This window comes from Pseudomyrmex gracilis, unplaced genomic scaffold (assembly GCF_002006095.1).
Source record: "Pseudomyrmex gracilis isolate BER0280 unplaced genomic scaffold, ASM200609v1 scaffold_353, whole genome shotgun sequence".
NCBI lineage: Eukaryota > Metazoa > Arthropoda > Insecta > Hymenoptera > Formicidae > Pseudomyrmex > Pseudomyrmex gracilis.
In genome coordinates this window covers 88,686-113,042 of record NW_018020937.1, presented here as the reverse complement: position 1 = coordinate 113,042, position 24,357 = coordinate 88,686, and the positions used below count along the sequence as shown (strand labels likewise).

The 24,357-nt window shown below is 44.5% G+C and overlaps 1 protein-coding gene across 4 annotated transcripts; it reads right to left on the bottom strand.

Annotated features, from left to right (window-relative positions):
• Positions 1–670: 670 nt before the first annotated feature.
• Positions 671–24,029, bottom strand: LOC109860241 (protein TANC2). Of its 4 annotated transcripts, XM_020439201.1 has the most exons (17): positions 23,691–24,029; positions 19,875–20,023; positions 7,562–7,941; positions 7,207–7,324; positions 6,960–7,106; positions 6,677–6,811; positions 5,646–6,227; positions 5,229–5,557; positions 4,859–5,137; positions 4,328–4,771; positions 3,920–4,126; positions 3,573–3,839; positions 3,196–3,491; positions 2,671–3,119; positions 2,287–2,588; positions 1,778–2,197; positions 671–1,688 (listed from the first exon to the last, which is right to left on the bottom strand). In XM_020439201.1, the coding sequence occupies exons 2-17, from the start codon at positions 19,969–19,971 to the stop codon at positions 1,380–1,382; spliced, it is 4,761 nt and encodes a 1,586-aa protein (XP_020294790.1). In that variant the 5' UTR covers positions 19,972–20,023; positions 23,691–24,029; the 3' UTR covers positions 671–1,379. The 4 variants fall into 4 exon arrangements, with proteins under 4 accessions (XP_020294790.1, XP_020294792.1, XP_020294791.1 ...); XM_020439203.1 differs by lacking the exon at positions 6,677–6,811 and having other exon boundaries at positions 23,691–24,025; XM_020439202.1 differs by lacking the exons at positions 19,875–20,023; positions 23,691–24,029 and adding an exon at positions 13,533–14,101.
• Between the last annotated feature and the right edge of the window lie 328 nt (positions 24,030–24,357).

The window sequence follows — 24,357 nt, the reverse complement described above, 5'->3', positions numbered from 1 at the left end:
GAACATCGCAGCTCGTTTCGCCAATAAATGATTTTTATTTCTATGATATTGAGTTTTATGCCTTTTTTTGAGGCGTGTTGTATATTAAATATAATATATATGTAATAAAAAAAAAAACAGAAAGTGTACTTACTCTGTAATTTATAAATTGTCAGTGCGTTCACTGCCTGGCATATTGGAGACCAAAAATTTCGTATCTTACATTGTATAACTCAAAGCTCGATTATATTAAAGCAAAATTTTTACGTCATTTCCGCGATCGATCTTCGTTTCGTTTTCGGGTATTATATAAATAATAGGAACTAGAGTTTTAAAAAAAATGTGTGTATGATGTAATAATAATAATACTAATAATAATAATAATTTACATCGTATTGCGATTGTTTATAGGAGAAATTTTCTAACTTTGTATCACTCGTTTGTCTTACTTTTTTATGAATGTTAATGAAGAAAAAAGAAAAACATTTTCCGAATATGTGTGCACGCGTTTAGCTGCTAATTTGAATATTCGCTGTAACACACAGTAACATTTATCTTCAAAACCGTTTACATGATTGTCTTATCCAAAATAATATGTCGACGCAGAAGTAAAGAAATTCGTCTCAATAAAAAGTTCGTTTATTTGACACCTTTGTTACGACGGAGTCAATAACATTTGATATAGTTTATCTTTTTTTTTTTTTTTATATATATATATCTGGAACGCTTATAAAATGGAGCTTATATATGTGCGGAATCAGTTCTCTGTGTGATATAGTTGAAGTCTCTTTCGTTATAGGACATTTGAGATTTTTGAGAATACACATGCTATTCTAGAATTACGTCTCACAAGTGAGAACATTGTTTATTTTAATGTTAAAAAGCGTTAATATATGTATATATATATATATAATTCTCTTCATAACGATTGCGTTACTTAAATATTAAATATTAAAAAAAAAGAATGACTAACTAAATTCATATACTGAAAAACACAGACTTTATATTGGTCAAAAAAAGTTTCCGGTAGGAAGCAATGTGTTGTTAATGATTTTGCAACTCACACACACATCTTACAATTTCATGGCAAGATCGTCTTTTGTTTTTTTTTTTTACGGCGAAGCTTTCACCCTCTTTAAATCTAACACAGCGTACAAAATTGTGTGATGATCGAATTTTTTTATCAACTCTCGTTGCGTCGAATTCTTTGGGCATAAAAAATAAACGCAAAAGACACATTAAATAATACATATATAATAAATTATTCTCCCTCGAACGTGTACACGTGTACATAAAATACGTAAAAAAGCTGCACAATTTTGTTTTGTTTTCTGAGAGCACAATCTTGTTCGAAGCGTTTACATTAATTTACAATGCAAAGAAAAGTTGATGATTTATCGTTATAATTCCGTGAGAGTGTCCACCGACGCCCTCAACCGAGATCTGGCGATGCTGCAGTCGTCGCCGTATTCCCTGCTGGTCCCGGCGCCGTTTATCCGCGAGACGATCTCCTCTTTCAGGATCGCGAGCACTCTGCGATCCTGCTTGTTCTGGGCTGGAGCGTTTTGCAGAGCCTCCTGAACGTTCGACAGCGCGTTCTCGAGCAGACCCAGATCCACCTGCGCCTTCGCTCGGGCGTAAAACGCCTCGTAAGACATGGGCCGGACCAGGAGCGCCTCGTTTGCCAATTCGATGGCTTCGATGCATTCCTGCATTAAAAGAATCACACGTTTCTAGTTACAAGAAAATAGCGTAATTTCAATTGTAAAAGATAAGTTGAGAAAATTGAATCACTAACATTCATCTTTCGCTTGCATCGGCTGAGATTCAGAAGAAAGTTCAACCGAAGCTGCGTGAAAGTTTGGAGCTGCAGCATCAAGTGACTCTGCTCCTGTCCCTGGCAGTCCTCCTCCGGCGACGCTGGGAACTTTCTCAAAGCGTACGCGTAACGATGCGACGCTTCCTTCAATCTGTTCTTCCGATAAAGAACGTTGCCGTCCTCCAGAAGCTTGTTCAGTAAGATTATCAGAACGTCCGGTTTGCCCGCAGCCATGGCCCAAGTGGCGGGGCCCAGTTTGGCACCACGGCGCAGGAAACATTGCACCACCGGTATGTTGCGACAGCCGATAGCTCGATCCAGGGGTCGCATGCCGTGTATGTCGACGTGTTCTACCGCGGCTCCCTTCTCAAGTAACAGCTGCACCAGTTTTGGATTACCCTGCACCATGCATATATATACGCGTGATTACGTGTATCAAATGATACGTAAATAATATGAGCGCAAGCAGAAGAGAAATTCAGATTTACTTGGAATGCGGCCAAATCCAACGGAGTTCTACCAGTGGTGTCATTCGTGTTGACATCGGCGCCGCGATCGAGCAACATTTGCACAATGGCCACGCGTCCCCTAACGCACGCCCATCCCAGAGCGGTGAGACCTTCTTTGTCCTTCGTTTCCAAGATTGATCCTTTGTCGAGAAACAGTTCGACGAGATTACCGTGACCCTCCGAAGCTGCCAGCATTAACGCGGTACGTCCAGCATAATCGTGTTGTTCCAGAAGCAACGCAGCTTCGTTCGATATTGTGTCCGTGCTGCTGGACAGATCTCCTGCAAAAGCAATTGGAAAGATTGTAACAATTTGACTCAATAATAAATTATATTGAATTAAAAAACAATCACGAAAACAAACCTTGCAAGAGCCGTTCCGCGGTACCCCAATGTCCTTCCCTAGCAGCTAGCATAAGGGGTGAGAGTCCTTTCGCGTTCACGGCCAGGGGATTGGCGCCGCGAGCCAGGAGCGCGGAAACCGTCGCGGTTGAACCGTTGCCGGCGGCGATTGTCAGCGCGGTCTCGCCTATCAGCGTATCGGGTCGATCAACGATCACCTCGGCCATATCCAAGAGATACTCCACGACGGCCTCGTGACCTTGTGACGCGGCCGCGACAACGGCCTGCTGAGCGGCTTCCTCTCTGCTTATTTCCGAGGCACCGCTTTCCGTTCTGTTCTCCGTCGGCACGATCCAATCGCAAGCGAGAAGGTAGCCGACCACGGACAGTCTTCCGTGCCTAGCTGCGTGCACCAAGGGACATTGGCCAGCCATGTCCGCGTGTCCCAGTGAGGCTCCGGCAGCTGCCAATCTGTGGAGCGACAGTATAATTAACTATATAACGACTTCGTGTCGTTTTGAGTTAGGAAATATAGATGTAATTTTACCTTCTGACTACGTCGCAGTGTCCTCGAGCGGCTGCCAGCGATAATGCGGTGCAACCTTGATTATTGGTCAACTCGACGTCGGCACCAAACTCGAGGAGGAGCGACACCATCTCGACGGAACCCTCGTGCGCGTACATGCACAGAGCGGGTGCGTTACCCAGATATTCGGTGATGTGATTCGGCGATGCGCCCGCCAGCAGGAGCAATCTCGACACCTTTACGTTCGGGCTGTAGATGTTCCGCAGCATGCACAACGCCGAGGAAATGCATTCGGTTGACAGAGTCAGCCAAATAGCCTGAGAATTAACGAAGCCTTGTTGATTCTCTACACTTTAGTAGTTCGTCGTGTGTTACTTTTGCGGTAAAAAACAACGTACTTGTAAATCGCGCGAGGGCCAGCACGGAGCCACGCCTCTGTAAACATGCGCCTTCAGTACGTGATGACCCAACTCCAGGGCCTTGTCACCGTCCAGCGGTGCCTGAAGACGCGACAGTCTGAACGCGATCGCCGTGTGCCCGAGTCTGTAGTCGCACAGGAACTTTGTCGATTCTCCCTCGTCTCTTCTCATCAGCCATTCCCTGAACGAGGGGTGAAAGAACATGTACGTGTTGTCTAAGCGCTTTACGAGAAAGCCAGAGAGCATCTGAAAGATATACCTTTTTGTTAGGTAGAAAGTAAATGTAAATATTGTTGTATTTAAAAATTATTTTGTAATGTACTTGCCTTGAATCTTTGTAAAAAGTCTTCCCACGTTATAAATTGGTCTGTGTTCAAGGAATTTACAGAATAGAATATTTCAGGTAGAGTCAACGGATACAGAGCGGCCAAACAGACGGCCAGAAGAGGTTGCACTTTGTCGAACGAAGTTGCCGTGGGAAATCTCAAGTTAAAATGCAACAGAAAGATCTGCGCGAGAGAGACCGGTAATACCTGAAGATGTAAAGTATAAACAATAAATAAATTATTATTTTATTTTTATTTAATTACACTTATTTAATTTATTAAATTATATATAAATATATATATTATTTATATATTAAATTTTACTTTTCAATATTTGTTTAAGCAACGGTTTATCAAAGTGTATATTTTACTAAATTCTGTTCAATTAAAAATTCGATTTCGGCACACCTTGTAACTCGCAGATTTGGCGACTAAATGTCCGCTCTCGATGAGATCGAGCGTCAGTTTGGCAAAGAGAAAACTGCCCTTGGCTAGTGCGAGCAAGTGCGAAGCGAATCTCGTCTGATTCGCGGCGCACGACGATTCCGCTTTGCTGTTCACCGACGCGGTCACGTTCGCCTGTATCGAAGGACTGTGAGCGAGCCTGTAACCGATGTAATCGGACAGATCCTTCGTGATGCTGTTCCCGATCGCATCGTTCGCAGTCTTGTCTAAGGAAATTCTCGTGTACGGCAATTGCTTCGCGCAGTCCAGCAACTGCGTTCTAACCGTGCAAACGATCTTCAACCAACTAGGAATGTTAGGTGCATGCCTCGTCAGGAAGGAAGCTATGGTGTCGCCTCGGTCCGGTCTGTGATACTCCGCCTCGCACATGGCGTCGATTAGTATTACCTGGAAACGAAAAGAAGTGTTCTCAAGAACGTTGTCCCGTGCGATGCGATGCGAAACAACTTTCCGATTTGTTGTTCGATTGTTTACCATGTTCGAGTCCGGCAGTCGGTTGGCTTTCTTCAGGGTCAAAAGCGGCTCGATAATACCCCTGGAGAGAGCGAGATCCGGATCGACGGTGCATTCTCTTTGCGACAGCGAACCCTGAAGATGAGGTTCGGACAGAAGATATTCTCGGTATGAGATCAATTGTGGAGCCTGGCAGAGTTGCGCTGCCAACGAGTGAATTAAATCCGGCACTAGACAGGTACTGTTATTGTCGGCTTGGCAGAAGTGATAAGCGACAACGTGTGACGCTAATTCGCGAACCTAAAAATCAACACGTATCTCACTCGTATTTTTTTTTTTTTTTTTTTTATCCAAAAAGATAGAAAAAATAACACGAGATCAAATGCCGTACTTTTTCATTAGTGTGTCGGATATTAGCTTGCAGAACCGTGTTGCCAATTTGTTTTTCCTTCTCGTCGCATTCCTCGCTCACTTCCAGGGATCTCGGTTGCTCTCTTCGTCTACCGAAACAGCTGTGCTCCACCAGTTGCAGAACGAGCGCGGTTTTTCCCGTGCCCGGCGATCCGGAGATCAGAATACCGGGACCGGAACCGTTGATCACGGCTTCCAGTTCGTGCAACAGCCACTGCCGGCCCGCGAAGAGCGGATCCTCTTCTAACAACGGCACCTCGAAGAACAACGGCTTGAGAGTCAATTGCGCGTGATGCTGAACGAAACGCGCTGAAATCAACAAGAGACTCCCGTTATTATCCCGGACGTGTATTGTAATCACGATAATTGAATTCGCGGAAGAAAAAAATATTATTACGTTTAGTGTCTACGGATCCTTTGACGTTGCCGATTCTGGCCGATCTCCGAGTGCAGGATCGTCTGTTCTTCAGCTGGCCGAACTCGTCGGTCTGACTTCCCTGCGCGGTGTTGACGGAATGTCTTCTCGGCGTGAGCGGACTGGAGCTGCCGTTCGACAGACCGGACACGGACACGGACATGGACATGGACATCGACGTGGACGCGGACAGCGACGTCGAGATGGACGCCAGGCTGCCGCTGCTGTCGCAGTCCCTGGATTTAGTCTTGGTCTTGGCCTTGGTCTTCGATTTCACGGGACATCGCAGCGCCGCCGCGGCCTCGGCCTCGCTCGACGTGCCCGTCAGCGTCGACACCGGGCTCGTGTTCGTCGAGGCCTGAGTCTGGGTCTCGAAGCTGGTCAGACTGCTGAAGGAGGCCGCGGAGCTGTCGTTCCTCTGTATCGGAGCTCGCGAAGTGGGACCCGTCTCCGTGTTTCCCCGACCGGATCCCAGCAGCAGACCCAGTCGCATGTACAGATCTGACTGCGACGACTTCCGATTGGTCTTCGAGGACAGCGGTTTCACGCAACCGCCCTCGTCATCTACTCAAAGGGAGAGGAAAAGAAAACAACAATTTAGTTTGAGTAGTTAGTTGTTTTATACAAACTGACTAAGTCAATCCACAACATCACAAGCAGTGCTAACGTGTGCAGTGAGTAAATCCAAAAAACTGTCTGAAAAAAATCACACTCTACTAAGGACGGGCGCAATTATATAGTTTTAAAAAATTCAAAGTTGTGATGGTCATGCTCGGGTACAGGGAGGTGCTGTACAAAAAAGAAGCGTTATCGTAAGAGGAACACATATTCGCGCGTGCAAACGCTTTTATCGTACTGAGGAGGAGTGCCTCGAGCTAAGTCTCGCGCGTGACAACTCTTAAGGTTCTCCAGCATTCATTCGCACACTCGGCAAGCATCACGAACGTGTCTCAATAGCCAATACACATCGGTTTCTAAGAGTTTCTCTCTCTCTCTTTCTCTTTCTTTCGTGCCTGTGACTTTGTTCGATGAGCCGATGAGCTGATTCAGACCGTCGTTGGCCGTGCCCTGACTGCTGCTCCACAGCGACTTGATCTTCCCCAGGACGACGCCGGGCCATCTTCCCTCCCAGGACGAGGTCATCCAAACTGCGGTGCGTGAGCGAGTTTTGGCGATTTTTTTTTTAAAGTAAGTTTTTCGCGCCGATTACAAATTTCTTTTCTCGCCGAGCACGCGGTGGTGTACGCGAAAATTTTCGCGATTGAATCTTAGAAGTGTGAAGAGATATTTGTGTACCTGATAACGCGGAGGGATTGTCGTTCACGGTCGGGTCCTCGGGCGAGGATGCTGCGCGTCTCGAGGATCTCTGAGCGGCGAAGGAACTTCTGAGCACCTTCGGATTGAGGAAGAATCTTCTCCGTTGATTCGGCGGTATAGGACAATCTGCGCGAACACGGAGAGAATATTCATACACATTGTCGGATCGATATAAAATTGCGCTATTTGAGAGAAAAAAAAAAAAAAAGAATTAGATTCGACGTACTTTGCGTCATTTCAACTTTGTACCGCGCTTGAGGAACGGAGGAGTCTGGAAGTGCCGGAGACTTGATTTTCAGGTTCTTCGCCATTGCTATAAAGAGAGGTTCCTCTTCGTCCCGTTGCTGAAAAATATCGACTTACAATTAACGAGAGATCAGCAAATTCATGGGGAGAGAAGAAAACGATACGTTCTCTCACCGTTCGAAACAATGGTTTATTAAAAAACAATTCTCCGAAACAATAGGAACAAAAAAAAATAAACAAAAAAAATAAACAAAAAAATAAAATCGAAGACAAAAGAAATCAATTTTTTTTCTTCCGCGTCGTGTTATTTTTTTCGTAAACGACAACGGGCTTACGTGCGCGATTCGTGAGGGCAGATTAGCCCTCGTGGTGATTTTGGTGCGTGGCCTGGGGCTGCCGCAGAGAGAATTCACCGTCGATGACTCATCGAGCCAGCCGTCCGTGGGCGCGAAAACGGACAGCGGTGCCGTGGAAGCGGCGAACTCGTCCCTGAGCGGCGATGCCTCGTCCGGCGCGTCGTCGTTGTTGGGATCGTAGCCGCGCAGACATAGCGGGCATGCCTCGCTGCGGAACAGGCACGAGTAGCAACGCTCGTGGCCGCAGGAGTCGATCAGACGACGCTTCTTACCCTTGTCGAACGGCATCTCGCAGGACGGACAAGTGGATCCGCCCAGTATTCCGGTCGACTCGACCAACGCTCGTATCTGCGCCAGGTCTGCGAAGAAAAAAAAAGAACGAGCGCTCACATAATCGCCGCTTTCTTGCAATTCTACGCGATCGATCTAATCTAAGTCAATTGTACGAAAAGTTCGTCGAATCGCGGAATTCTTGTGACGGATATATCGAGTCAGGGAAAAGGTGAGCGCGCAAGCAACACTCAAAAGAGAGAGAGAGAGAGAGAGATAAGCGTGCGTGAGTAATCAGCGACTATTCGGCGCCGAAGACTCCCGCAAATCGAAGACCGCGGCCACGGTCTTCGACTCGCGTGCCACTTCGGAAGCTGAACAGAAAGCTCCGCTCGTATCTGTCACGAGCGATTTATTCGCGATTACTTCGAGATATGTCGGTTAATGAGGAAAAGAACAACATATTCGTTCGCCGAAGTATCGACGTTTATCGCTAACGCGCGAATAAATCAAATGGCGCGCACGGAATCGATTGCACGTTTTCTAGAAAGTAGGGTCAAGAGAGAAGATCTCGCTGCTCTCTCGCGTCCTCGTGTATGAGTGTGTGTGTGTGTGTGTTTGTGTGAATGCAGTCTCTTCTCTCCTTTATCCTTCTGGATTTTACTCGATCTCGCGGCTTACAAATAAAATCAAATAAAATGTTTTCTCCATTTATTTTTACGCAGTGTGCGTTCAAACTACTTCACTCCTGCAACACGCTTACTTTTCACCGAGAAACGCGAAAGAAAGGAGAGAAAAGAGGAGAAGGATCGAGAGGGGGTTGGGCGGGCGTCGGGAGTTTAATCTCTTTTCTCGCGAACAGATATAAACAGAACAAAGTGCACGGCGAAGGGAAACGGGAAGGGAACAGAGAAGAAGGAAGAGTCGCACGGCTCCTCCGTGACGGTAACTCCGCGCAAGAAGCAGGTGCAACTCTGCGGCCTGGGTTACCGTAAGCTGTTGGGTCAACGCACTTGAGTTCTGATGCGCGCTGTGAGAAGGCCCCGGCGGCGGTGGCGGCGGCGGCGGCGGCGGCTTACCACCGTAAACTCGCGCATCGGTAACGTTTTCTCCGGACGAATCTCATGCTGGAACTGACTGATGTTACGTCTCCGCCGTCGTCGTCGGCGGCGGTTTCCGCTATCGCGCCTGGCGTCAGTTACGCGCCGATAGACGCGCGCGTTTATCGATATTTATAAAATAAAATTTATCCAACATGCGCGATATCGCGAGCTATCTTGTACGACAACAAAGAAAACGAAAAGAGAACGACAGGCAATGAATCGTGAAATTATTTACGTACCTTGCTTCGGCTATAATTTTTATAATTGTTAAATTAAATTAATTTATTATCCCGCGCGCGCGCACATGTACATACACACAAGTGAAACGCGATCTCTAATGCGGCTGGCTGAATAAGTCGCGAATATTTAGCGCGACAGAAATACCGCGAGAAAAGTATTTTAATTTGAATGGATCACCAACGAGAAACTGTTGCGGCGATTTTTAGGCGTCATTTTTTATGACACAATTAACACGTCACATTTCTCTCATCTTTTTTAATTACAGGTTTCATTTTTTTTTTTTTTCCGTAAACTTTTAAAGAGAGGAATTACGTGAGCTTGTGTTAATAAGTTTTAATCGAATTTGGAAAATTTAACACGTCACATTTCTCTCATCTTTTTTAATTACAGGTTTCATTTTTTTTTTTTTCCGTAAACTTTCTAAAGAGAGGAATTACGTGAGCTTGTGTTAATAAGTTTTAATCGAATTTGGAAAATTTTAAACGTTTCCTCATAAAAAAGAAATACGTAAACGGAGCATATCGACATCACATACCGGTTTTATCTCTCGACGCGATAAATTAGATTAAATTAGATTACCCGGTCGAGCGACTGTGACACAACGGCGACTATCTGCCGCGCTAGAAGAAAAAAAAAATTTCCGTGAAAAATTGTCTCCGATGACGTTTCGTGTCCGAACGAGAATTTCTCCGTACATTCGATTTTTGCTCGGGATCGCCGCGGCAATGCGCTCGATCCTCGTTCTCGAGCGGCACCGCGAGAGACGGGGAGCCGCGCGCGATTAAAGTTCGATTAAAGCCCTCTCCCCGATCGCCCGTGAGCGAGAGAACGAAGCCACAGGACGACATCCACACCGGGGACCACCTGTTGACCGGTCCGCCGTGCCGGCTAACTTTCCCGTCTCCACTTCCGTTCTCCGTTGCTCATGCATATACACGCATACGCGCGTACCAAGAAATGGAATCTCGAACTGTGTGTCCTCGTAAATTGGATCCTGCAGACGACCTGACCCGAATCAGTGCCACATGAAGTTTCCCGCTTACCGGAAGTCGCAAAATCTGTGCTTCGCGTTCTCGTTCAACGAGATATTCTTGTTGTGCCGTTTTAAATGTCATTTTTTTTGTTTTATGACACAATTGTAACGTCACATTTTCTCATCTTTTTGAATTGGAGAAGGTTTCATCTTCCGTCTTGAACTTTCTAAAGATGAGCTGCGCGCGACCCGTGTGCCGGTATCGATAACTCATCATCATCAGAAAATTTCGAAAATCTTCAAACGTTTGCTCATAAAAAAAATAAACGGTGGTATCGACTTTACGCAACGTTTTTATTTCCTGACGCGACAAATTAGATTACCTGGGTCCCGACTCTGTGACACAACGGCGGCTATCTGCCGCCACGTCGTTGATAACGCCTGCGCGGTTAGATAACAGAAATCTGTGGCGCTCTGCGACGTAATTAAAACAGTACGTAAGAGAGACGAGAAAAAAAAAAAAAAACAACTTTCTCGCGCGCTTATCACTGTCTTTCGATCCGAAATATTGCGACACACAGCGATATCGCGGTCTTGCAATTAGTTTGTTTCTGCGTCGCAGAAGTTTTTTTCGAACGAAGAGAGAGAGCTTCAAGCGACTAGAGAAAATTGATGGATAACGAAATGAATCACACAGTCAACACAGTCAACGTGAGATCATCGCGTCGTATGTACGTATCTCCTCGAAGGTCTATTTAAGTATGTAGATTCGCGTAGATTTCTCAAGGATATACGCTCGCTACGTGAGTCACACATTTGAAATAAAAAAAATTTCAATTCTCTCTTTTTTTTTTTTTTTTGAAGAAGAAAATTCGTCAAACACAGCGAGACAATTTGCAATTTCTTCTCGAATTTCAAAACGAATAAAACTCTTCGGTGATCTCGAAACAACAGAACGCATCCTTCGTTCCTTTATCCCGGGAGAAACTCGCAAACATATTTCGCAAGAACATATATATACATATATATATATACACTTTTTTAACGGACGTATGTGTACCAGATTGATGACCGCGAGTCATGTCGGGGCATTAAGAAATTCGGATCGTTTTTTTTTTTTTTTTTCTGTTCGCGCCGGTTCTTTTTCTTTTGCGAGACACACCTCTCGGAAAGAATCATTTCACGTGACCTACTTATTAACACGATGTGACGATCGCTCGCGCGATGCTGAATTGCGAACGAGCGGAGAACAATACTTGCGGATCGCAGTTTTCCGCAAACGAAGAAAATTACACGCGGGAGAGTTTTTATTTGCAACTCGCGCGATACGACGCGCGTCTTCTTAATTAAAACGACGCCGCGTGCACGCGACAATCTGACGACCAGGCGCGACGACTCGTGTGTAGAAAGTTATATATTGTGCGTGCACAATATTAACAGAGAGTTGACGCTTTTTGTTTACCGAAACTCTAATAGACATGGAAGTAATAAAAAATTTATGAATATTGGATGCGGGAAGAATAAACGCGCAGGTGACAGAGAAAGTTAGACTCCGCCGTATTCAGGGCAAGGTGCGCGTTACAGGTGTGTACATTTCGCAACGACGCGCGCGTTGCAGGTTGTCGTGGGATATATTAGCGAATATAATCTCATTCGTGTCGTGTGTCTCAATGAGCGTGTGTGTGTGTGTGTGTGCGTTTTACACACGCGTGTGGAAAATTCGTTTCGCAACGTACCGTAATAAACAAGAGTTAGAAGAATATTAGCGGCGGAGATAAAGAGCCGAAGAAAACGCGACAAACGTTGCGAATCTCTCGACGAACGACGCTGATTTCTCGCGCGCGGTTCTCCGTATATGTGTGCAGTTAATTCCGTTTCTCCTGATAGTGGTCGCCTTATCTGCCGACTCTCGACCATCGAGAGGCGCGCAGCAACACGGCGCGGTCCAACGGTGTAATCTGTTAAATGTGATAAAAGTGGACGCGCGGACTTCTCCTTTTCCTACCTACCTACCCGGTTCGACATTCCGAACTTGGAGCGCGGAACACGACGGCGAAAATAAAAACAAGATATCGCGAGCGATCGTCTCGCGACCGAACGATGGCGTGCGAGGTTTCCTCAAGTGCAACATGTGATGATCGGCCGTTGGCGTGACCAGACGCGACATCCGCTTGCGAAATAAATGCATTTCTCATGGGAACCAGTCCGGCTTGTATATACATATGTACAATGTATCTGTATATAGGTACACGCTTGAAAAACGGAAGTTCGTTGTTCCACTCCGGCGGCGTCAACTACCCGGGCGTGTGTNTTTTTTTTTTTTTTTTTTTTTTTAAGAGAAACACTTGTCAGTTTCCCACCTTTTGATTCGCACTCCGTTCAGAACGAATCTTGTAGCGTTCAAAAGGTTTAAAATTACTGTTATTTCCGCGAATGACGCCTAAGCTCGCGCGCGAACCGATCGTTAGATCGCGCGAGACTTGATATTCTCGCGTCTGTAATTTTGTCTTTTTTTTTTTTTTTTGTTTTTTTTGAAAAACAAAAAGATGATCGAATACGCGTTGTTTGAGGAATTGTTAAACATATAAAAAATATTATTATTGCTTTATATAACGATTCGATTGGTTTGTTGTTTTGTTTCTTAATGATTCGGTTAAACGTTTCAATAAAAACCGTCCTTGAAGAAGAACCTCAAAAAAAAAAAACTTTCCGCGCACAAAGTCCCGTGTATCGCACGATCGTCATCGGGACACGCACGCGTAATTTAATCGCGTTCTCGATAATGAGAGAGGATATACCGCTAATCTAAGCGCCGGGAAATCAAAGACGATTACACGCAATTATATTCTCGCGGCGATTAAATCACAAGCCCGGTCTTTCTCTCTTCCCTTTCTCTTCACTTTCCTCTCTCTCTCTCTCTCTCTTCACCCTCCTCTTTCTCTCTGTCTTTTTTCTACTAAATCGTACGGAGAGCTCATTGACGCGAGAGCGCTAATGCGTTCATTCATTCTGAAAACGCGCGTTTCTCACAGTTTTCGTTTGCACGAGAGATCGAGCTGTAAGATATGTTTGCATGCCGTGAGAGATTTGAAAATCTCCGAAAGGAGAAAAAGAGGTCCGTCACTGATCAGCGCGAATTCAGCGGCAAAGGACCGATCTCTTTCGGAATTCCACTTAGGAAAAATATCCGACTCCTTTACAAAATATATCCGCCGAAATATGTTAGGTACCGCCGCCGTGAATCAAAGGGGACCGAAAATCCCTACGAACGCGTCCTGTGAGGGAAAATAGGTGAAAAAACGAATAAAACCTCTCTCTCTCTCTCTCTCTCTCTCATTCTTTCTCTTCGTGTGTATAAACTCACCGAGCACAGAGAGGCTGAGACCGGAGCCAGGGCGAGGCAATCTGTCGGGGGGCGCCATGTCTCTCCCGCTCCTCTCTTTCTCACTTTTCTCTCCTTTCTTTCTTTCGGCGCTCCTCCTCACTGCGTGTGTGAACGTTCCCTGTTTTGCTCCGTTTTTACGTGCGTGTACGCGCGACTCAATTCGGCACGGAGTTCCTTTCCGCGCTACGTCGTCGCACGGCACGACACACACTCGCGAATCCCATCACGCATACAACCGAGTTGTTACACACGCGTGTACAAGAGAGCGGCTTCGTAACGAAGGGTTCTACGGATCTGTGAAGGTGAATTCTCGCACCTGACGGAGAGTCTCTCCACCTCGTACGCGCGGTCTAACTAACGGATCGCGCTACATAACCAGCCGGAGACCATGTGGTCTCTCCCGCCGGGACTTTCGACGCGTCTTCTCGGTCATTTTTATTTTTTTTTATTTTTTTTTATTTTTTCCAAGTCATCCGCGGCGGCGAACGCGCGCGTCGTCGAACGCGAGACGAGGAGAGAGAGAAGACACGCACGCGGCGCACTGACCGGAGCACTGACTTGACTGACTGAAAGCTCGTGAGCGCGGCGCGAAGCGACGAAGCGGCGGCCCGTTCGCGTGACGCCCGGGTTGGCTGATTGGCCGGGGAACACAGCCCGTAGCCAGCAGGTCGGCCGACTGGCTCCGACAACTTCTCGCCCGATCCTCACGGTCGTTCTTTCACGAGGGTGCTCTATCTCCGTTCCCTTCTTTTCCTTTTTCTCTCTTTCTCTCGCGTTCTCTCCGCGCCCGACCTCTCTCTTCGTTCTCTTCGTCCTCGCGTGCGTCTGTCTCGCTCTGTACCGAGAGAGTTTCTGTTCCCGGTTCTGTGCTGCTGCTGCTGTGCAGCGATCGTAGAGGAGCCTTCCCCGATCTCGTTCCCCGCGCACTCACGCCTATGAAATCGTCGGACTTTCGAGAGCACTCGGTCATTTTTCACGTCCCGCCGTCTCTCTATACCCCGATGGAGATACTCGTTAAATTTACCTTTCTTATAAATCTCTGTCTCGCGCGCGCGCGCGCGCGAACGCGATTTACATATCGAGGATATTGCGATAGATTCGTGCGGGGCACCGCGCTTATTTTTCTTTTTTTGTTTTTTTTTTGTTTTGCAACAGGTGTATCCGAGAGTTCGCGTTTGTGTACTCGCGAAACATTACACTTTCTACTTTCACATCCCGAGCCTAATGCACGATTCTTATGTGCGAACGTATTGTTGTTGTTGTTTCTTTGTTTTTTTTTTTTTTTTGTTTTTTTTTTTAATCGAAAGGTCATCGGGAGATTATAGGAATCCCGAGACCCCGAACAATGCTCGGCGATTGCGGTGAAAATGAGAGATGACTATACGTCGCACAGCCGGTGTATTTCATTCACTGCGTTCGTTCTCTCTATCCTTGATCTACGATCCCACGCGGATCGTTGTTTATTTTCAGATCGATGACCCTCTCTCTCTCGCGACGAGCTCTAATGTACGTCGGAGATTAAAGAATCTAATCTCTCGCTAAACGCATATATGTAATTTTCGATGTTGAAATTCACAGAGATAGAGACGTCGGTAATAAAAAAAAAAAAAACCCATTGTGATTCGAGTTACCCGCTTTTTTAATTTCGCGCGAAATATTTGAATTTTATATTCTAAAAAAAAAAAAAAAAACACGCGGCCAGGAAATTCGTTAAGGCGGAGATTCGCCTGTGCTTTCGCGAAACGTTTAGGAGGTAGACGTCGTTGCACCTTTCTACGTGGGCTAGTGCGGCGGATGCGGGTGGGCGGACCAGGATCGGGTTTATAGTGGTGCAACTCAGACCGGGCAGGAATCACGTTGAAACGAGCATCGATAATTAAACGAGCACCTCGTCGTTCGACGTACGTACTCGTCATTTAAAAAGAATAAAGAAAAAACAACAACAACAACGATTCGTGTCACGCTCCGCCTGTCTCGCGAACAGGGCACACGCGTGACAAGAGTCGTCCACTATACACTCGGTATTATTTTAAATACATTTCAAGTATTTTTTTTTTTTTAAGCAAAAAGAATGTTGTTGTAAATTTGTTAAGAAAAATTCTTCGCAAACTTTTACACTATTTTATCATTCTCGAAAGTTAATTTAATCTTTTGCACTCAGTCGCCACTTGATTCGGCAAAATTGCAAAGCTCTATTCAACATTAGATCTTGCACATAACGTAAAAATACATAATATATAAAAATATTGAGATAAGGTAGTTTTATTCGTTTTAATTTACGTATGTGATTTATTTATTTATTATTTATTTTTACGTCAGTTGTAAAACGTTTCGTCAACTCTTTAGCAAAAAAAGATCTGCTACTTTTCTAGAAAAAGAAAACTTTCGAAAAGGGTTAAAATTTGTAATGATGCGACGATGAGAGGCTCTGACTTTCGTTCGGCAGAAGCGGGTATACCGATGTAACCGTATTGGTCGTATGCATCGGCGAAGCGATGTGTCCGGACAAGTGTGATGCAAGACGGGCCTTATACGGATCCCGACGCGGGACCCACGAAAGTAAGAAGTTTCACGAGCAAAAAGAACCACTATGTCACGTATATGACATATATATACTCCGTGTGACAAGCGTCAATTCGTTTAAGTCTCGATTGGCGATCGTCGAAAACTACACTGGACTTTCGAGTGCTCGAAAGAAGAATGAGAACATTTCGAATTTGTTTTGCGCCAAAGGATATGATCGTCTGACGTCACATTACGAAAATTATTCGCGTTTGTTGAAGCTCTGCCAACGTATTAGGCACAATTGGCTGCGTGGGCAAACGTTAAACGTTAAATCGCCCCGCTAATCGTCACGATGGGAGATGATGCAACAAGATTACCCGCCCACGATCGAGTTTCCTGTAAGAAGAGGACCGGCGAAAAGAGCAGGGGACACTTTAAGTATCATGATTAGATAAAACAAAAAAAAAAACAAAAAAAAAACATAAATCAATCACAGTGTAATATAAGCGGTCGAGCGACAGAATGCAAACGAAAACGTGTCTCGATTTTTGACGACGGTTGATAGGGTTCTCTCTGTAGTTTTTTTTTTTTTTTTTTTTTTTTTTTTTTTTTTTTTTTTTGAGAAAAGAAATTGTAAAATACCGTACGATATTGCGGAAATCTGAAGATTTCAGCCGGCAAAAAAAGCACGTCGATTTGTGAAAGAAAGAAGAAACGCAATTTATCTTCATCACGTCATCTTTCGAACGTTTAAACCTGAAAATGAATAAGTGCATTCAATTCAAGTCGCGGTCGCGCGTTTATAGCTCGTTAATAAACGCTTCAACGCTGCAACGCCGTGAGATTTCTCTTGCATCGGGAGATCGTTCGCTATATTTTTATCGCGCGCGATGTTTAAATGTGAAAGCCAAATGCGCCGTGTAAGCGCAGTTATTAAAAATTGTTGTTTGACTTTTCTTGTCGTCATCATCTTATCGTCGTTATTGTCCCCGTTATCTTTCGTATTTATTAACGAGCTATTAATTATATTATTATATAATATATAATATATATTATATATAATAATTATATAATATATAATATATACACATATATATATATATATATTATATAATATATATATATATATATAATCATATAATTATTATATTATTATATAATATTATTATATTATTATATATATTTTTTATTTTGACTGTGTGCACCAGAGAACACACATTTGTCGAATGCTTCACATTCTTGACCTACGATGAGAACAGAGCCACTTCTTTCCTCCTTTCTTTAAGGATTAAAATCTTAGGAACGAGATGAGATTTCGTTCAAGATCAGTTTCGTCTGGTCCGCGTCATTCGACAGGTACGTTTCGACAAGCTCGGTAGACTCCTTAAAGAGAACCTTCTCTGGATCTCCCCTCCTCGTCCAAGCAAGAGTTCATCAAATTGATTCTACGAACTCGGGATCGGCGCAGACACGTTGATTTCAGAAAACTTACTTTAAAAATAACCAAACAAGCTGTAAATTTGTTTTTTTTTTTTTAAGAACGACATATTTTTAAACTCGAGTGAATTTTTGTGAATTAATTAATTTTTAATTTTTCCTCGAATCCCATTGGCGTCAGCTCTCGCTGACTGTTCGAATGAATCGATCGAGAAAAAGGCGAAACCGACTCCAACGACATGACACGTGCGTCGATCGAGTTCCACGATAAAAAAAAAAAAAATACTCGTACTCGATTTACGTATCACAAAAGTTTTTTCCGATCCTGCTCGTTCCTATTGCGCGCACACCGGCGGAGAGGGAGGAGAACAACTCTGGAGGACCTTCTGAAACTATAGACATACCGCGAACTCGACAGACCAGAGTGTAACACCCGAGATACCCAGTCCGCCCACGTAATGTCCATATGCATTCGTACGTGAGCGTAATTTTACGCTGGCGAATGTACGCGTCAGAACGAGCGCGGAAGGGAAGAGCGACGGGGGAGAACGTGCGCGGAGAGAACACCGGTTCTCCCGGCACCCAGGTCGCTGGCTACATTCATAGCGATCGTACGAGCGCTCGGGATCCAAGAGAGTCTTCTTATGCACGTAAGAGCGCGGCCAACGACGCGACGTGTCTCTTCCACTCTGGACCACCGTCGGTTACGACGACGAAGCAGTCAATGGCCCCTCCACGTATGTAGGTGTAATCGCGCGTAAATGCCGCAAACGCCGGTTAAGATTTCTTTCGTTCACGTGCCCCGCTTATCGTTGACGAATTTTTCAAGTTTCGATCCAACCGAGATTTGCGTTGATTCCGCGACGACGTCGAAAAGCGGAAAGTGACGATTCAGTCCTTCCGCACATTCGCTCGCCCAGAGTTCTCGCTTGCGTCACACGCGGAAGTGCACGCGTTTGATTTTGAACGAAACAGAAACCTGGAAAGACGCAAATCTCTTTTGTTCACACATGTGTGCGGCTTTCAAAGTTGTTTACTTATTCGTGAATATATCGGATGTAAGATATCTGTCCCCAAGAACGTGCACCGATGGCCGGACATTTGATTAAAGAAACGATTTCTATAGATATGCAAATACCAAACATAACAATTCTCAACGTCTCATGTATTTTTTTTTTTTTTTTTTAACGATAGTTTTAAATATTCCTTCCTGACTCCATACGGAGTGTATAAACACTCTGTTAATTATTATCCTCTAAGAAATGTCCAGTCAGCGTGGACATGTCCACGTGGTTATTGATGACGAGGTACGTTGGATACTGTTTTCCAAATGATTTCAAAACGCTCTCGACGCGGATGAAGGTTCCTAAAAAAAAAAAAAAAAACCAAAAGATAACCGTCTTACAAATACTCTACGACAGGCAGACGCGGTGTTTTCTGGCGCCCACGCGCGACACTCTTTGTGCCCCCGTACTTCAATTCATTCATTCCCGGTATATCCTTCTTTCATTCAAGACCCGATACACTTCGATCGTGAAAACTTGCTCGCGGCCGTTCGGCTGTAGAGCGGATACGATACGCTTCGATAAGAATAGCGCGTGTCAAGCACACAAGAGCGAGAAATCGCCTCTCTTTCGCGCCGTTTTGTACAACAACTCGACAACTTGGCACGGGGCGGCCGAGGAAAAACATCAACTCTCTTTACGACGTATGTCGGTTGGTATGTACGGTGTCATCATCGAGGGAAAACCGGCCTGATTACCATTTCTCGTGCGTGTATGCACACGCACCTGTAAGTGCACTCGGCGCAAGTTGAAAGATACACGCGTGTATTTTCTCTCCGTTCGTTTCCGCCGGCTACTGTCGTCGGGCTGTGAATCGAGTTCTAGCCGAGATCCTCTCGGCACCTTCGAATCAACAGCCTCGAGGTGTCGCAATTATTTATGCGAGTTTTTAAAATTCGCTTAAAAAAACAATATAATTAGCTTTGGACGAGCGATCCGCAGCGCCGTTTCCAAAAACGGAGTCGAACGACGATTTTTAAGCGCACGTTCTACACCCACGTACGTACGTACGTACGCACGCACGCACGTACATACGCACGACGGTACTTACTTACGTGCACTGCGATCTCTTTGCGTTCGAATTCGGAAGTCGCGTAGGTGCGCGCTCTGACTCACTGACAAACTCGGCGTCATTCCCTCGTTCATTTCTCAATTTCCAATCGCGGCCCACTTTGTACCGGTCGACGAGATCCGCGCGAATCGATATCGCGCCGGTTTTTATGGAATGTTTTTTTTTTTTCGCAGCGAGCGAATTGCTGGCGATTCCAATTTTCTCTCTCTCTCTCTGCGTCGCATCTTCTTGGGAAAAACTCACCGCTTTTGTAGACCTCCACGTCGACCAACGTCTCCTCATCGTCGGTGTCGGGTCCGAGGGACACTGGCGTGTACACGACGGAATCTCTCGACCTCATACTTTTCTGTCTTAATTGAACGACGTTCTTGTTTTGTGCATCTGGCGACGATCTGAAATATAAAAAAACATTATATTTTTGTGCTCGTTGTACGTTTAAATAAAAAGATAGAGAGAATATACAATAACGAGCTACACCTGATGTTCGGGTAAAATTAATTATTTTTCCTCAAACTGAGTGTGTTTGTAGCGTATATCTAGGACCGACCAAGTAGTCTCGCGGCCTGAGTGCGGGGCCTGCGAGTAGAGAAGTCCCGAATTCGAATCCACACTGTCGGATTTTTCCGGATCGGTCTCTTTCAAGTCGAGTTCATCGATTGAAAAAATCGAACTGAATCGGACCTGCAATCAGCTTGAATTGGTTGTGAGAAATGTGGAAGAAGAATGTAAAGGAAATATTGCAACCCTGAGGGAAATCAATAAAAATTGCTTGTAGCGTATATCTTTTCCGTATCTATACTTTTCATCATCGTATTCTTTGTAATTTTTTTTACATAGAAACATTGAAGAAGATCCCATAGAGGATCGAAACGTTTGTATCTTTTTTTAATTCCTCGGATTAAAGAAGAATTTTATCCCATCATCAGATGTAGCTCGTTATTGCCTTCTCTCTATCTTGTTATAAAAAATATTTACTTGCAAAAAGCGTGGAAAAATATTTATTAAAATTTTAAAAATTGGTTGTACACGCCGAGAAATTTGTGTGCAATAAATATTATTGTCTCTGTTTTTTTTTCTATTAAATTCGTCTCGAGTTTTAAATGCACATCGGAATTTCTGTTTTGTTCTTTTCGTATTTTTAAATTTTTTTCCAAATCCTACTATGGCAGTTTCTCGTGACAATCCGTGCAGTTCCTGCCCGAGTTCGGGATGCGGGAGTTTATTTCGGGAGAGAGACGCGACCGCCGCCGTCTCGACGTGTCGGTAGACGTACCGTCATTCTTCTGGGATTTGATCATCGGGAGAAAGATATCGTCGTCTTCTCCGAGAATACACCGTCGTCGTCCGTGTGTGTACCGTCGGTCGATATTCTCGTGCCACGCGTTGTACGAATAACGGTAAAAGTTGCGGGTTCTTTAAAATTTTGCTATTTGTGTGTGTGTGTGTGTGTACGTGTGTTTATGTAAATAAAAATAATAAAAAATACACTACACACTTTCTTTCTTCTTGCGCGTTTTTTTTTCGGTATAAGTTAAAACGTCATAAATACAAAAAAAAAAAAAAAAAAATCAAACACCAACACGTGTAAAAATAAACGACTGATTATTTGTCATAGATACGTGTGTGTGTTTTCTTTCTCTTCCTCTCTTTCCTTCGAACTTGCATTCTGTCTATATTTCCGTCGTCTGCTGGCGGATGCGGAGCTTCATCCCGTTAGTTACAACCACGCCTTTATGTTCGCTGGGGGTCTACGGGGATATACTTGGAACACAAAGACGACGAAAAAGAAAGCGAGCGAGATCTTTCGGCAGTCGTTTGCGTTTACGAGGCAAAGCCGCGAGAGATCACGTGCCCGACGCGCATTACGGCCGGAATATTGCGTTTGCAAAATTGTCTCTCGACTCAATCTTCTGTCTGTCGCCGAAATTGACACCGCGCGGATAAACCCGCGTTGTTACAACAAAAAGCTAAAGCCGCGAGTCACAAACGGGAGCGAATTGAGTAATTAAGTTCGTTCGCGGAACGAAATAATTTGCGCGATTGTAAAAATGAAAAGTAACGTGGGACAGTGTATACCGGACAGGATATAATAGCATCCGTTTCGCTTCGGATCCTGTCAACGAGTTCTCACGTGATACGTACAATTTATATATTTGTCGAAACGAGCGAGTCAATAAGATTCTCTTCGAAACGAATTACATTCGGAATTACCGCACGTCTTGAACGTCTTCTCGCGAAGACTAATCAGAGAATGTTAATGTTGATAATGTGGGAACAAAATTTTATAATATAACTTTTGTAATCATTACTTACGATGACGCATCAAAAAGTAGCTTCTCTTTTCGTAATTTGTAATTACACTTCAAATTACAAAACGTGGCGTTAAATTGAGTTAGAGGGTGAACGACCTCGCGATCTCGCGATCTTCGGCCGAAGGGTATCTCCCTCGGCGCAGGAAGTTGGGGAAAAAGGTGACGTGCGCCTCGGAGAGTATCAAGTTGAACAAACTCTTCCCACTCGTTCTTGTTCTAATTCCCCGTTCTCCATAAGACGCGCGTGTCATCCCTACTACCGTCGACTTTGAGTCAGGAAGTCAGGAAGTATCCGTCTCTCGCGCGAAGCTATATATTAACGTGCGCGCGCGCCGATCCCAATGTCACGCGTTAAGAAACTTCCGGTACGACACCCCGCCGCCACCCGTATGATTAAGTCGCGCGATTATTTGCAATTGCGCGCGCGGCAACAAAACGTCGCTCTTGTTAAGACCACGTGATTTACATTGCCATCGCAATATCGTGTGCGATGACAAAGACGCGCTTCAAATTGTCGTCGTTATCTCACAGACAGATATATTTAGACTAGAACGAGGTGGCGATTGATTTCTTCATCTTCGGTTTAGTCATAAAGTAGATAAGAGCCATGTATGTACGTAGCGCACATAGCGTCTTAAAGAGAATGAGGTGAGGAATGATCGACGAACGAGAGAAAGAGAGCAGCCGAGAGGGTAACGTCGCCGAAAACGAACGCGCAGCTTCCTGGCTGCGAGAGGGTAGCTATGTCCCCGCCTTGACGAGTGACTACTGTTGGATGCTGACAAAAATAGCGGCGACGGCGTTATATACACCTATGGGTACACAACGAGGGTCGAGGGTCGACTGGACGGGGAGGGGAGGAAGAAGCCGGTCGACACGAGGAATTCGTCCGCCGTACCCAAAAGGAAGCTCTATTTCCGGTCTGGATCCGAACACTTGCGATCGATCACTTTGTTCTTTAAATCGCGGAAGTTATTGAGGAAGAAGAAGAAGAAGAAGAAGAAGAAGAAGAAGAAGAAGAAGAAGAAGAAGAAGAGGAAAAAGGAAGAGAAGATATTAAAGCGGAATTTCTTGAACATTTGAGGAACTGAGAGAGAATTAAAGCAAGATATTTACGTTTATTCGCGCGTGCAACGATCTTCGATGATTTTCCTGTTTTACGTAATAAAGTGTAATTAAATATAAGGAAATATACACAATGCAAAACTTGTTTCAACCAGAAGTTGATTATCATTGCTAATAATCATCAAAAAAAAAAAAGAAAAATATAAGACACCGATCTCGTTTCACGTTGCAAATTACAAATGTACTCGCGTCATGTCGTAATAATATCTGGCTCATCAAAAGCAAGTTGATGTCCTTGAAAATACGAAGTATCCTTAATAATTAAGTAGTTTCATCCGCGTCATGCGCCTAAGCAAGTAATTTGAGAAATCGTTGAATTTTTAAATTTTGTTCTACGTGCGTGTCGCAATTAATATCATCGTGATTATTATTTGCGTTATTTGCTTGCACAGCGTTTCTTGCATTATTCGTTTCAGTTTTTTTCTTGCCGAAAATCGATTTTATTTTTTTTTTTGCACAACTTTTTTATTTGAGTTTGAACATTGCGTCTTTTTATCGAAAATTGAAAACTATAATAAGCAACACGTCGGATGTCTTTTGTAAATAAAAATTAGTGAATTTTTACTTGTGTGTATGCAAATTTACGGGATTTTAAGATGACGATAGACTGTCGCGCGCTCACCAATGCGTTCCAGCCTCGAAATAGCAGTGCCGTCAGGCCGTCGACTTCTCTTCGAGATTCTTGTACACGACGACACTTTCCTCTTCAGAGTTTTTTTTTCTTGTTTACTTATTTCAAGATCGGCACTTTTCGAACAGGATAAGAATTTCGTAGCGACGCAAAAACGAACAAAAGACAGATTGACTAGACACGCGAGAAATTCGAAGACAGAATTTGGCTCTCTCTTTGGGATTGCTCGCGCTTCAACGCGATATATAAATAGAAATAGAAATAATAAATAAATAAATAAATAAATAAATATGATGAATCGCGTATATAATTCGCGGATTAGATGTGTGTCGAGTTTCGCGAGCAGCTTGCGTTTTCTTCCTCCGGGAACTTCCGAACGACGCAACGCGCTCCGTACGACTGCATCGCGACTCGCCCCGCGATGCAAGAAAAAGCTCGGCGCTTTCCTCCCTCATGTGTGCGCTTCCCTCCGTGGACATTTGTTCGTTTTACCTTTGCGACAACTGGATGCGATCGAGTCGCTCCGGTTGCCGGAGAGCTTTGTGTTTTCTCTCGTTCCTCTTAGTAAGAGACGGGGGGATCGTCCATCGCAAAACGAAAACAATTTAAGACATTGTGTGCATTTTATTAGCTTTTCGTCATTTTACAAGCTAGGCAA

What these genes read in the sequence shown, in the direction of transcription:
- LOC109860241 (XM_020439201.1), bottom strand. Translation starts at nt 19,971, where the DNA reads ATGAGGTCGAGAGATTCCGTCGTGTACACGCCAGTGTCCCTCGGACCC. An exon ending in CGTGGAGGTCTACAAAAGCG is followed by an intron (nt 7,942 to 19,874) that starts GTGAGTTTTTCC and finishes TTTTCTTCGCAG; the next exon opens with ACCTGGCGCAGATACGAGCG. An exon ending in CAATCCCTCCGCGTTATCAG is followed by an intron (nt 6,812 to 6,959) that starts GTACACAAATAT and finishes CACGCACCGCAG; the next exon opens with TTTGGATGACCTCGTCCTGG.